At 34.1% G+C, this 15034-nt stretch overlaps 1 protein-coding gene across 1 annotated transcript in view; it reads right to left on the bottom strand.

Moving 5' to 3' along the window:
- The window catches only part of DMD (dystrophin), a 1988221-nt gene that overhangs the window by 1144934 nt on the left and 828253 nt on the right, over positions 1–15034 (bottom strand). Inside the window, 1 exon segment of the mRNA XM_054695791.1 lies at positions 10438–10608. Within this exon segment, the coding sequence (XP_054551766.1) occupies positions 10438–10608 (171 nt within the window).

Raw genomic sequence — 15034 nt, 5'->3', positions numbered from 1 at the left:
ACATCTTCTACTTTCTCTATTCTAGAGGCTTGTAATTAACAGTTAATTTATTCCAAAAAGTAGCTCTTCACAAAATTGATCTTAATTTATATTTAGTTTGCCAATTATCTATTAAAATGCCTTCATATTTTAGCTCTGATATAAAAATGTGTTGTATACACAGACATTTGTCTCTTCTATGGCAAGCGATGCAACTGAAGGCAATGGGAATATCTGAATCTCTGAAGAGAACAGAAATGGTTTGAATTTAGCAAATATTGTTGCGAAGACTTCATGGACCACAACCAACTATGGTACATTAAACATCTGTAAGATTAACCAGTTAATTTTCAAGAGAAAATATTTAATGCTCAATAATACTTCATTCAGTTACTGCAAACAATAAAATAGGAAATGTGGAGTAATTTCTGATGTCTTTTTAGGGTCTGCATTAATATAAGTTCAAATGAAAAGATGTCAAAAGTTATCACCATCATGAATATGAGTGTGAAAAAAAGTAATGATCACTGTGTGTTAGTGTTTATGACCAAACATGAGTCAGGGAAAATTTGCATTCTTTCTGTAAAAAAAAAAAACACAGTTAAACCCTTACATATGATAGTCACAATAAACTGGTATTTATTCATTTGCATAAAAGCTATTTGTAGGGCCTCCCTGGTGGCACCATGCTATTGAGTGATTTGAAGCCTCTGCAGCAGGAGTTCAATCCCTGGCCAGCCAGGGAGCAACCCACATGGCGCAGCAGACCTCTCCTGTCTCGCCCACTGCTCCCCTCAGCAGTGTATTTCAGTAGCCCTGCCTGTTCTGTTCCCCACTCTGTCTCTGGTGGATCCTCTCACCCCCCGCATCTCTGGCCTGTACCCCACCCCTTGTATGCATAATTTTTTAAAAGCTATTTGTAGCTAGGAAAAACTATTTTGTTAATATAACATATTTTTTATTATTTCCTATAAAATACTTTAAAGGAATTATTTACGAATAATATCTCAGACTTCAAACATTATACTTTGATTGCTTTCTCAAAATCTTACTAAGATTTCAATTCATTAGTGTGCATCAGATAGTTAATATCTACTCTTCGCATCATTCTCCGCCAAGATAAGGGAAGGAGGTAGTCTTTGCAAACTCTGTTCTAATTTTACCTACATTGTAGCTTCAAAAGCCAAGCTGAAATGTAATCAAATATTTCTTATCACACTAGAAAGAATATAATTTGAGGGGAAAAAGGAGTCATGGCTAGCATAAGCATGAATAACTTCAAGTAGGAGGTGATATTTGGAATCAGAGTAGGACATAAAGGATTGGAGAGTTTGGATTGAATAAAGACAAAATATAAAATGATTTGAAGGTTGCAATTGAAAGTCACCAAAAGAGGAATAGCAGGTAATTACTGGAAATTCAAAATGTTTTCCTTTGCTCTAGTAGATTCATAACTAAAGAACATCTATACTTGCTAGTGTACTAAGAACAGAAAAACTGAACTGAAGCACAGTTACTGCTTTGGTCTTTCTCTCTATACCTTCCTCGGTCCTCTGAGGGAGGCAGACTTATTTCCAAGGTTAGTGAGAGGGAGAGAAAGAAGTGAAAGCATATGACACTCCCTTCTCTTACAAATATCAAGTGGTCAGTACACAAGCTGCCTTCTGCTGCCTTACTGTAGAGCAAAGGGTAGGAAGTCTGCCCCTCTGAATAGACAAGTTGAAACTGCATGATGAAACAGACTAACTTGTCACTCAGCCTTTTTAATTTCTTCAATTACACAGCAAGTGACAGCATCTAGGATTGATAAATAAGCCTGAATAAAAGCAAAAATTATGCACATCTAGTTTTATTTTGACCTGGGACAAGGTGCTAATTCCAATTTCAGGAATTTCAATAGCAAATTAGTGTGAACTATTGTCTTGACACTCAGGGATTTTATAGCACAGGAAAAAATGTCAGGTAGAGTAGAACTCAAATACAAGTTTCCAGAAAATCAAATATGTATATTTATTTCCATAAGTTTAATGTGTGACATTTGACAGCACTGGAATAGTCAAAATATTAAACACTAACTGGTTTGACTTCAAAAAAACACATTTTCTATCTACTTCTTCTTAGCCATTATTGAAAATGTTGCTTCAATTTAAGTAAATGAAAGACAAATAAAAAGTAGGTGGCATAAGTTTATTTCTCCTAGTGAAGACACCCATGTGTTCATGTGAAAGATGGAAAATATATTGACCCATTCCTCATGTCTATTAGTTAAAACACTTGAGTCTAATTTTAAATGGCATGAGAGGTTCAGGAGTCAATGCACTTCACTGATAGGGTGAAAAGGATGGGAAAACCTATTCTGTTGGTCTCTGTTTATCATGACATAATGCAATGGAAACATTTTCTTTTATGTAAAGGTAAAACAGCAAAAAGTAACGATCTGGTACCACAGGTAGACATTCTCAGGTGTCTTCCCACAGTCCACAGGAATCTAACCCATGTGGCATGACACTCTACCACCCACATAAATTTCTAGGATAACTTCTCTATGTGAGTCCCTATTATTCCAATCCTTGCCCACAGCCCTCTATGTCTCTTTTTTTATAATCCCTTAAGTGCTTCCTGCTCCACAGATTCTTATCTCAGCCCCAGCTTTATCAAATCTGTATCATGGCACCATTTGTGCAGAAACTCCTCCCTTGCCTAGGATGCTACTGAACTGCTCTTTATTTTTAGCTTTTTTCTTGATCTCCTGTGCAAGTTCCCTCTAATATGGATGATAATATTTTCAAAGTTTCTCCTCCCAGAGTAATTGCTGCATTCAGTCAGTCTGCATAAATATTATACCATTTCTGCTCATTGGCAAAGGGAAAATAATTTCTTTCACCTTTAGGTGCAAAATATATTCATGGGAAGGAAATGAATAAGTTACAACATTACTACAACTCCAATAATTTTAAGGTGTCTGAAATATAGATGAAACTAACAATTTATGTTTACATTTAAGGTGATGGTGCTTCTCTTGATCCGCAGCAGCTTTAATTAAATCAATGGTGTATCATACAATCTCATATATCTTAAATGTGATAAAATATGATATTGTTTTTTCAGGTTTCTACATTACTTTGTCTTGGCGAGGGGTTTAGAATATATTTTATTATTAGGCCAATGTGACGGAATAATAGAATGATAAATTCAAAAGGAACATAAAACACTAAATAGTGGATTTTATGGCAATGTGTATTGACTTTTTATTAATAATGCATTGTCTATTAAAGAAGACTTTCTTGAAAGCGGAATGTGCAGAACAGAAATTATAGCTATAACTATAATGACAGTGAAAAGTGACTCCAATGGCATTTAACAGATGTTCTATTTTCTAAGTAACAGCTGCTTGATGCATTCATTGTACCAAGTTAATGATCTGCTAGTGTTATTTCACTTCACAGATAAATTACTATGCTCTCTTTAAAAAAAAGATATGTAATTTTTCATGGGAATGATAGTGTAACAGACTTTAGAAATAAGTAATAGTTCTCATGCTTTTACAGCTAAGAGGAGTGATGAGTTGAGACAATTATCCAGATAATCTAGGACCAGAGGCCAGATCTTTTTAAACTGTGAAAGGTGATTGTTTTAAAAAATACAGGACATGGTTGAATGAACTGAATGTAAATTTCCAAAAGACTGCTTGTGTTGCATTATCTAGTGATTCCCAAACTTGGCTGAATATTAGAGACACTGGTCATGCTCAGAAAAATTAAATCAGAAACTCTGGGGGTGGGCCCCAGGCTTCTGAAGTTGCCCAGGTGATCTCAATGTGCTGTGAATGCTACGAACCACTGGCCAAACAAAATGAAACATTCTGTCATGAGATTTTATCGGGTGACTGTCATTAAATTTTAGGACTGAAGTGACAGCAGAAGGATAATTGAGAAAACAGAACATTGTTAGCACTCTTCTCCCTAACGCTGAATCTTACAAAAATGTATCCCTGAAATCAGTGTGAAAATTACAATGATTTGTTTTATAAGTGACTACTTAAGATAGCAATTAGTTTGCATTATTTAACACCCTAAATTAAATTCAAAATTTGATTGTGTGTGATTCTCTCAGGCAACTCTTGGTATCCCAAGACTACAGTTAGCAACATCTAATGATCAATTTGTGGAAAATGGTAGATATCAACTAGCTATAAATCTATCAGAATGCTGATAAACAAAGTATTATATGGCCAACAATTATTTTTTCAGGGAATTATATTTGATTATTTTAATTTTTACATAACATGATGCATATTAAAGAGCTTTAGTGGAACTGAATTATATAACAGCCTTTGAATTTTGTACTACAGTAATTAAATTAGGGTTAAATGAAATATGTTAATGGATAAGTCAGAAAATCATATAGACAAAACTTTGCTGATGCTTATATTTCCCAAATATAATGATCATCAGAGATACAAAGTTCATTTAATCACTTAAATATTTACTTTCCTACAGTCATATTTCTGTGCTCAACTCATATGCTAACAGTTTTGGTCAGTAATGAGAAACTCAGAATTGATTTAAATATATCCAACTAATCAGAGTGATTCTAAGTCATTCACAATTTACACTGAAAATCAAGCTATTAACATAAGACAGGCTATAATAGGTTATAAAGGCACAGAGGATGTTCAGTTTGCTAGTTCAATATGCAGTGAAATTTTGTGCACTTTAAAAGTAGACAATGTGTATTTTATTCTCATTGTGGATGACAAATACTTTTGTGTAACTTTAGAGTTAGACCACCTTAAAATACCTAGAACATTTAGATTTCTAATAATAATTTGTTATAGTGGGGGGTAGTTATTGAAATCAGAGAAAGTACTGGATTCTAGTTACAGAACTTCTATATACAATCTATTTTCTCATCTATAAAATGGGAACAGTTGACCAAATGAATGTTCATGATTCCATTGGCTCTAAAATGTTCCATAATTTAAAAAATATATATGGGCATTATACCCATCTCTCAAGAAATGTTTTATCATTATGCTTTCATTTGTCTCTTAAACTGAAATTTATTTTATTGCACAGATGTTTAATGAGCATGCACCCTTGTGTCAGCAACCAGGTTATAGGCATGGGAAATGCCAGTGGCGGGGGGAGGACGACAGACTTTCTCCCTGTTCTCTTGGCAAATGCAGCTGTTAATGCCCATGTGTAGTCCAAGAGAATAGGGGTTATTATAACAGCTAAGGTGTCTTGTGCATCATGGAATGCAAATTCCACAGGTGCTGGTGACATCCCCAGTTGACCCTATTATCTCTTTCTGATGTCACTGTCTCCTGTCTCTATAGACATCAGTGTTTCTGATCTCAACCTGGGAAAATCCATTAACAGCGATTTGTCAGGTAAGAAGCAGGGGAAGTCTGATCGTGTATGTGATGACATATGTCTCATTTATGGTAGCCGGATGGCATCTCTCTTGTATAGTCCACACAGTTAGGAGAGATCTACTCTTTCAAACTCTTAACAGTAACTTTGCCCTCGTTATCACCATTACGGTGGAGTTTGTCTGAATTGAAAGATACAGTGAAAGGGCTATTGGATGAGCACAAGGGACTATGGTAATGGTGTATGGGTCAACTGGTGGTGGGAATTTCATGGGACTACACCTGAGAGGAGAAAGCGTACATTGTACAAAAATGAAGAATGATGTAAAAATATATATAAAATAAAAATATTTTTAAAAAGGGCTATTGGACTAGAGGAATTTCAAATTAACTTTAATGGCTTCAATCTTCAATTACCACTATTAAACTTTTATTGTTATTCTAAAATGTCTGCTTCCTGGTATTTAAAATTTCTTCTTGTACTTTCTAAAAATCGGTGGTTACTTTTTAAATTTATGCATGTTTTCCCCTCTAACTGCAATCTGGAAGCATGGTCATATGGAAGGAGCTGACAGGACAATTTTCTTGCCTCTGGCTCTTCTTCCAGCTCATCAACCCTGCCACTAGTCTAGTTATCACACGAAGGTCTCCCATTCATTGTCTGGTATGATGACTAAAGTCTGGCCTGGGATACCTAAGAGATTCAGAAGCTTATAGTCTTCTACAAGTAGTTGCCTTTAAGCATCTGGAATTGCATGATGCACCCCCTTGGTACCTCTGGAAAGCTACATGCTATGAGCTATCTATGATTATGAACATGTGATTATAGAATATTGAGCAGGAGGAAAGTTTAGATGAGAGATTTGTGTGGAAAGTCCACTTCTGTAACACGCTTCACAGGATCTAAAAGATGCGGTGGTGCCAAAATACTGATAATCTGTCATGAAGAAGACAGCAAAAACCCAGGATTGGAATCTTGGTACTGTTTCTGCATGATAGGAAAAAAGCAACATGAACCTTTTATTGTGCGTACGAATACTAATAAGGGTACTGACTCATTTATGGCCCTCTGCTTTGTTCTTTCTGTATTTAAATTCTAGAAAAGTTTCTCTTACAATCGATAAACTATTTTAATCATGTTTGGACAATGTGGGCATCTTGAATCTCATAGATTCATAAACTTCAATTTCATTTATGCAAAAGGAACAACTTCTAGAGATCTGCTACACAATGTTGTACCTAGAGTTAACAATACCTCATTATACACTTAAAATGTGTTAAGGGTCTCATGTTAAATGATCTTACCACAATAAAAATTATGTTTATTTTTTTATTTTGCTGACAGGAAGGTTGGTGCTAAGTATTGTGTCTTTATTCTTCCCTGCCCATTCCACCATCAACAAGATACTGTGGCTCTGTTTCTGTGCAAAGTTTATATTATTTTCCTACTATAATTCTCTCTTTTCTTAGTTTTCTAATTTATTTATGTTTGACCAGTTGAATCATGTGTATCTCTTTAAGCTACCCTAAACATAATATTTTCTGGAATTAGAGGTATATGGCAAATAAGCATAATTAGTATCTAACAAAAATAAAAGGCAAAGGATTTTACATGAGTCAATATGTTTGAAAGTATAATCTGTTTGGATTAACTACATGTCAAATAAAGACTTCATTACTAACTGAATTACACGGATAAAAAGACTATTTTTACCTAGACATTCAAATATTTTCATATATAATGTTCTCAGATCAACAAAACTGAGAGAAATTCAATAGAAATAAATGACACAGTTTAAAAATAAATTGACTCAATATATTCAAATTTTCTCCAAGTCAAAAATATTTGGAATGATTGGCAAATACATTTAATGTATTGCATTTAAATGAATACTCAATTTATGCTGAAAAATATCTGACATTTATCCTTTGAAATAGCAGATGAGATTATCAATTTGAGGAAAGTTCTTCATTTACCAAGAAAAGCATGTGAAATGAGAATGCACCCAGGAATCATGTGGTTTACTATATGAGAGATTGAATTTTTGGTAAGTTTTGGAAAATTAGAATCATTATTCTATGTGTGATTGCTTCAGATCTGTGGGTCACACTTTTCTGGAATATCATTATGATATTTTTTTTTGAAAATGCATCAGCTCCTTCCAAATGGGTTTATTTTGAAATTATGTAATTTAGATGGAACTATATATTTTACCTTTGATGACTAAGGGGTCTTAAAGCATATCATTAGCAGCTTAGTATTTCAAAAGATCCAGAAAGAGTAATAAATTATTATATAAATAAAAGTAATACTGGTTCTCTAAACATTTTTCCTGTTGAATCTCAATTTAGTGTTGCTCCTAGGTTTTAATGGTAAAAACTTTCTAGACTGACTCAAACAGACATGTCTCCAGACTACTCAAATCTTCCAATATGACAAGGATAATGTAGAAACCTTTTCTACCTTCATTATCTTATGATATTTTAATGATTTCATGGTGAGGCTAATATAAAGTATGTTATGAATATATAATCATAATATATGGTGAGGCTAGTATACAGTATATTATTAATATGTGATCATTGTATACTAACTAAAATATCAAGATAATAAATATGTATGTTCATATTATATATAAAATATATATTCTTAGGTGACCTAACCTTGGGGGGGCTCTGGAATTCATAGTTCATATATGGAACAATTCTAAAGTTTTACAAAAGTCACCTGCAAATTGTAATCAGAAGTTCTCAGATTGCCTTCATGTCCAGCTCCACTCCTGTGTACACCATCATGATAACCTTCCCCATTATTCTTATAGAGTTACCCCATTGTTATGGGCTGAAGTGTGCCCCTCAAGATTCATATGATGAAGTCCTAACCATAGTACCACAAAACATGACCATATTTGGAATTAGGACATTTACAGAGGTAATTTAGTTAAAATAAGCTCATTAGAATGGGGTCCTACTCCAACATGATTAGTGTCCTTATGAGAAGAAAGGAAATATCTATATACAGCCATGTAGATGATCACATGAAAGCAAAGAAGCCATCTATTTACAGGCTAAGCAGAGAAGTCTTAGGCAAAACCAACACTGCTAAAACTTTGATGCTAGACTTCTAGTCTCCAGAATGATGAAAAAATAAATTTCCTTTGCTAAAGCCACCCAGTATACATACAGTATTTTGTTACAACAGACCTAGTAAACTAATACACCCATTGGTCAATCAAATATATTGTCCATGGTTTTAAGGGAAGGATAGCTAGGGATGGAGTCATGATCATTTTCATAAGTCCTCAACATGAACTTCTACTTGCCCCATCCATCTTTACTGTATATCACACTTTAATAGATTCTAAATATTTTCCTGGATTTCTTGTTTCTGTGTGGTATGAAATGCTGTCATTAGGTTGTGGGAAAGACTGAAAGACTTTCCTCCATCTACTGAAAATCATAAAAGGCAGTGTTAATGCAGCTATGGTCAAAACTGATCTCTCCTGGAACGTATTTTCTCTTTCTTGACTTTATTACAAGATCTACACATGCTTTTAGTAGGATACATCAGCCACCCAGTTAGAGATCATGTTTTGTCACCCTTTCTGGAGGCTAGATAGGATCACATGACTAAGTTCTGGCATCTCCATCTTCATAGGCTGGAAGGGCAGTCTGGTAGCGGTGAGAAAATTTTACCATGGGAATACAAATACCCACAGGAATGCACAAGAAAAGAATGAAATGAATATAAGATTTGGAAGAGTTTCATGAAGGAAATATAGCTCCTCTACCAGAACTACCTACTTTATAAATATAAAAGGTCGATATAAAACTATCTTCTCTGAGCCATGGTATTTTCAGTTAATTTCTTACAGTAGCCTAGCATGCATCCAACAATGTGGCTGCCATTCATTGAAATTAAATAGTGGCACAGAAATGCAGTTTTTGGGAGGTGATAAGGAAAAAAATCGCCCAGTGTAATTTTTTAACCTATACCCTCTGTACACTTACTACTTTACAAATCTCAATGTATATATCATACTGGACAAAAAAAAATGCAATTCATATCTCTACCACTAAATCTATTCTGAATGGGAAAAAAAAAAGAAATCCCCTCACTACTATTTATTGAAAAGTTTTTATTTAACAAAATTTTAATCATTGTTCTCAAAATCTACATGAAGAAAATCAGTTTTCTGCCTTGGTCATATTGTATGACCATACGTTTTTACATAATGAGATAAAAACTGTCCAACTGGACAATTTTGCTAGTCATGTTGAATTAAACATAAGGCACAGAACTCTTAAACACCTAGTTGACACAGACAAGGGTTTGCTAGTTTTCAAAAAAATACAGTGTGTAATGGGTACTTTAATTTTTTCTAAATGGCTCAATGACTTGGCAAAGTTTAAGGTAAAGACAGATTATTATTATTATCATCAACTATTTCCTTTATATCAATTTACTTTCAAGAAATCTAGAACTGAATCAACTGAAAAAAAAATGAAGTTGAGTGCCTTAACCTTAGCAGTAAGTGCTGGACTGGCTGACGGAGATGTGGCAAGAATTTACCAGCACAGGATAAAATGAAACCCTGTGCTCTTTGGTGATAGAAATGACAGCAGCCACAGAGATCCCTTAAGATTTTGTGTTTGTGAGGCACTAGCAATCTGTTGATGTTGCAAGTCCCATCCAGCCTGTCTGCAGTCTGTTTCACTGCTCTCTTCATAGTTGTGGGGTCCATGTGGGAAGTCTGGTCTTAAATAAGCATGGGGACACAGAATCTCATCTCTAGACCAACCTTGTAACTAACGTTGTCTACATTTCTTAAGGACTTATTCATACCCGATCAAATTCTAAATGAGCATTGGGGACACTCTTGCTACAGCCTCCCATTGGTTTTATCGTGTCTCTGAAACACACAGAGTTAAGCACTCAATGAGTTTTTGAGGAAAAGGAAAATGAAGCAAGATAATATTTACAATTCCATTATTGTTGTACATTAATCATGCCTTATAAAATCATATTACTGTGTGTTTTCATGTATATTAAAAATAACCTTCAGTGATATAAATTTTACCTTTCCCCAGGCTACTTCAGAATCCAAATTACTAGGCATTCCTTCAACTGCTGATCTCTTTGTCAATTCCATATCTGTAGCTGCCAGCCATTCTGTCAAGGCATTCATTTCCTTTCGCATCTTTCGGGACAATTTCAAGCATTTCTCCAACTGTTGCTTTCTTTCTGTTACCTGAAAAGAATGATAATAAAATGTAATTGGGTTTACTTTTTACAATTCACGTTAAGTTACAGCCACTTAATTGGAACCTTCATATTTTTGCCATTTTGAAATAACCCTTTTCTTAATTGTATAAAAACATATTTTAGAAAAATCATATATTCTGAATATTAGTAGCTAGTATGCCCTGCTTATGGCAGATTGGATCCTTTCTCCAAGATCGGGCTCTGTATCTGGTAGAAAGGAAAGCTATAATTTTTCTCGAATATAAATAGAAATAATTTATGGCCAAAATTTTAACAGAGTGACACAAGTCTAAATAAGGCTATGACACATTTCTCTGAGAAAACCTTCAGACATTTGTCAAAGAGATGGGCAAAAAGGTTTACAATCCTCTCAAAACAAAACGAGGCTTACTTGTATTGGCAGGGAATCAAAATGGAAAAAAAAAATACTGTTTCTCTCAACAGGCAAAGGCATTTGCATACTACTCTGAATTATCAATTTGACTGTCATTGCTTCAAGAGTATCTTAATTTTGCATGAAAACAATACAAAGAAAAGGTCATTTTCTCCTTGAACATAGGTTTGCCATTACATTGGAGCCACAAAATTCATGCCCAAACAAAATGTTCATTATCACTGCAAAAGAAAATCATGACTTGATCAAGTGTTCCAGTTTTCAACTTAAACCAAGTTTAAAACCAAGACCCTCAAAAATAAATTCTTTCATTTTCTCATTCAGAAAAAGGAATAGATTTGTGTTTTTCTCCCACCTTTCCAGATGTGCCTACATTTTGAAAGTTTGTAGGTTGTCTGGTTTAATAAAAAGTCCAGATCTTTTCCTAAGCAGTTCTCAAATCATTAACAAAAGTGAGATAATCTGCAGTTCCTCAAAAGCAAGTTTCATGCTTGCCTGTTTAGATTACTCCACTGTGCTCATCACAGTTCCTTGAAAAAAAAAAGGTTTTTAGTGAATAGGTTTTGTATGCTGAATGAAGGATTGAATGAAAATGTTCAAACCATTAATTGTGGCACACATAAACATAACTGGTAGACATTACATTAAGAATTTAAACTCTTACGACTTTGTTCCTATTGTGTTTATATGACTTTAAATACCCTTCTGTCATGCAGGCTGGAATCAAAGCAGTAGATATATCAAAATATACTTGATCTGAAGATGTAGCAAAATGGATTGCAAACTTGATAGGCTCTTGATTCCAGTAGTCTCCCAATTTAACTATGATCTTGGGGAGCACACTTTATTTTCTTCTGTTTCAGCATCTATCAAATAAGATTATGCTTCCTTCCAAAGAAAGCTCCCGTGAGGGTAAAGAGCCACACAACATTCTGGTCCATTATTCCCATTGCGTCACTTCAGGGTATACTGGATGTATGCAGCAGGCAGAGGAGTGGATTAGGAAGATGTGGTATATATATATATACATAATGAAATACTAGTTGGCTATAAAAAATAAAAGATAAACTATTGCCATTTGTGACAACATGGATGGAATGGAAGGGGATTATGCTAAGTGATTTAAGTCAGAAGGAGAAAGACAAGTAGCAGATGGCTTCACTTATATGTGGAACACAGAGAAACAAAACAAAGGGTCAGTTAAAACCAAACCAACAACAAACCCTAAAAATCTGATTGTAGAATTGAGGCTACCAGAGGGGTAGGATGCAGGTGGGGAGCACAGCGTGAAGAGGGCCAAATGGAGCGTGGCAGGTGATTCTGGGTACCTTGGTGGTGGGTGTGGTGTGATGACATACATCTGAGGAGGTGTGCTTCTATACCTCTAAGTCATATACAATGCTATAAACCAAAGTTACCTCAATATAAAAAAAGAACATAATTTAAAAATTGATCCTCAAGCAAAAGCTGTATTTCTATTTATTTGATTCTTTCATGGGTCCAGAATACCACAAAATGTTTTGGTTTCATTTGTGAAGTGAACTGAAAAGTAGAGTCCAGATTAGTCCCCACTAGAAGGGAATAGGTTAAAATGGAAATTCATAAAGGCACAGATACGGTGCATATTTGTGCAGCATGCTTTGGGCACATAGAAAGCAGTAATAAAAATATACATGGATTATATACATATAATGATGTATATAACTCACAATACAAATAAAACAATTTAATGTCAGATTTTTAAATGAATAAAATTGTAAAAGTAAACTACAGATATGTCCTTTCTGGAAAAACCTGCAATAATCTTCCAGAGATGGGTAAGTAGGCTCACAATCCTTTATATACAATATAACCTATTCTACATATGTACATCTATATGTAGTGCAAATATGTAAATACATATACAACGATCAAAATTAAAATCCAACCATAAGCATAGAAAAATGCCAAAGGTGAAGGTATACTTGAAGAACTAAACAAGCTATATTCAAAATAAACACTCTGAAACTTTGATACAAATTCCAAACAAATTTCAACAAAACTATAAATTAGTTCCCTTACCAGAGGTGTGTATAAACTTAGAAAAAATGATTATATGCTGAGCCTGCAGATTCCATTTTTGCAGTTTTTTAATAGATTTTCCCTTCTGGGAAGCAAAAGCATCTGTCCTTTCGACTGTAAGAATTTTATGTGTATGTGTGAGAAAAAATATATACCTTCTGCTCTGTTTCTATTTATAGCTTTCTATGCAGTCATTAGGAAAAAAATATATTCAATATTTCAAAGAAATTCTATCTTCCCAGGGCTAATGCACTATTGACTTTTATTTATTCTATTTTGTTTGTATCTAGCTAAATAGATTTTAATAAAATAGGAGACACTGCCATCTTTAGGAAAATTGAGTTACACATTTTGTGTGTGCAAAGGGATACATTTAAGAGTGCCACCTGCAGTAGAATGTTTCAGCAATCGCTGCCTGTGAACACCTAGAAATGTAACTGGAGGCTGATATGAATATTCTTCAGTACATATATTTCCAGAAAAATCAAAGCGAGGAGAAGTCACACAAGGAATTAAAGGTATTATTACCTCTAGGGCACTGGATATATTATCTTTCAAAAAATTAAATCACTTTAGATATAAGAAACTCTTTTTTACTCACTGTCTAATTAGGGTAAGTTGGCAATATTAAGCAAATCAATAAAACTGTGCTCTGTAAAACCGGTGCTATGGTTTGAATTATGTCCCCCAAATTAAGACTTTTAGACCAATGTCACTGTACCTGGATTCAGGGTCTTTAGGAAGTAATTAAGTTTAAATGAAGTCCTAAGGTTGGGAGCTTAATCTCATAGGACTGTGGTCCTGATGAGAAAGATCTCACTCCCCTACCCCTGCCCCCGATTCCATATGGGGAACACAGTAAGGAAAACAGCTAATGTGCAAGCCAGGAATAGTTTCCTCACTAAGAACCATCAGGCTGACATATTAGTTTTGGACAGCTCAACATCAAGAACTGTGAGAAACGCATTTCTTTTAATTAAACAACTTTGTAGTCAGTTGTTATGGCAGCATGAGCTGACTAATACAAACAAACACCACATATTGAAGTGAGACATGTATAACCAATTCAGTGCTAAAGATAATTAAAATAGAAGGGCTTATCTATTCATATAAAAAGGACCGTGTATTAAGATATCCTTTGTTTCCTTTGATTGTATGAAACAAAGCTATTTGGAAGAATTAAATCTGAACAACTTTTTCTCAGAGAAGGAAGACATTATTTACATTTTATAAGGCTATATATATATATTCCCTTTATCATTAATTATGAGAGTCAAAAATATTGGAATGAAATATCAAATACTCTTACAGGTTCCTCTCTGGTGATCTTTATCAAAAATACACTTCTCTAGATGTGTACATGGTTCTTTTGTTCCAAAAGGAGCTTGGTGGACTAAATAAGCAGGTAAAATGCATTTTATTTCAAGATTACATTATAATTCAATACTAATTGGGTAACAGTGTTCCTGGCTTTTTGAACAAAGGAGGAGAAGCTTTTGTTATGACATCATCCTCTCACTCAGAACCTGTTAAATATAAACTAGGTTCTTAAAACATGAAAATGTAGACTAACAACTAATATTAATGCTTATTTCCAGATTTCATTTGATCTAAAACTTACTTTCTCTCAATGACAAGCAATTTGCAATTAGTACCTTCAAAGCACAAGCCTCTAGTTACTTTCTGGACAACCTTTTAGTAATCTGCCCCTACATGGCTATTTCTCAAATATGAACAAGCATTTATATTTGTCTAAGATTAAAAGACATTTTCTCATTTTATGTTGTCATATTCAATTAAGTCAAGAATCTAAGCTATAAAAATGCATTATTTTCTCTCCACTGGACTTAATAAAGCTCTTTCATTCAGAATGAAATTAAAATGCACTCATTTTTAATTTTTCTGCTTTGGTCTTTAGGCCAAAAGATTACTTATTGCTCATTTGTATACTTCTACC

Source organism: Talpa occidentalis, unplaced genomic scaffold (genome assembly GCF_014898055.3).
Source record: "Talpa occidentalis isolate TD23 unplaced genomic scaffold, MPIMG_talOcc4v2.1 talOcc4.15, whole genome shotgun sequence".
In the NCBI taxonomy this organism is placed as follows: domain Eukaryota; kingdom Metazoa; phylum Chordata; class Mammalia; order Eulipotyphla; family Talpidae; genus Talpa; species Talpa occidentalis.
This window is presented reverse-complemented; position numbering and strand designations above follow the sequence as displayed.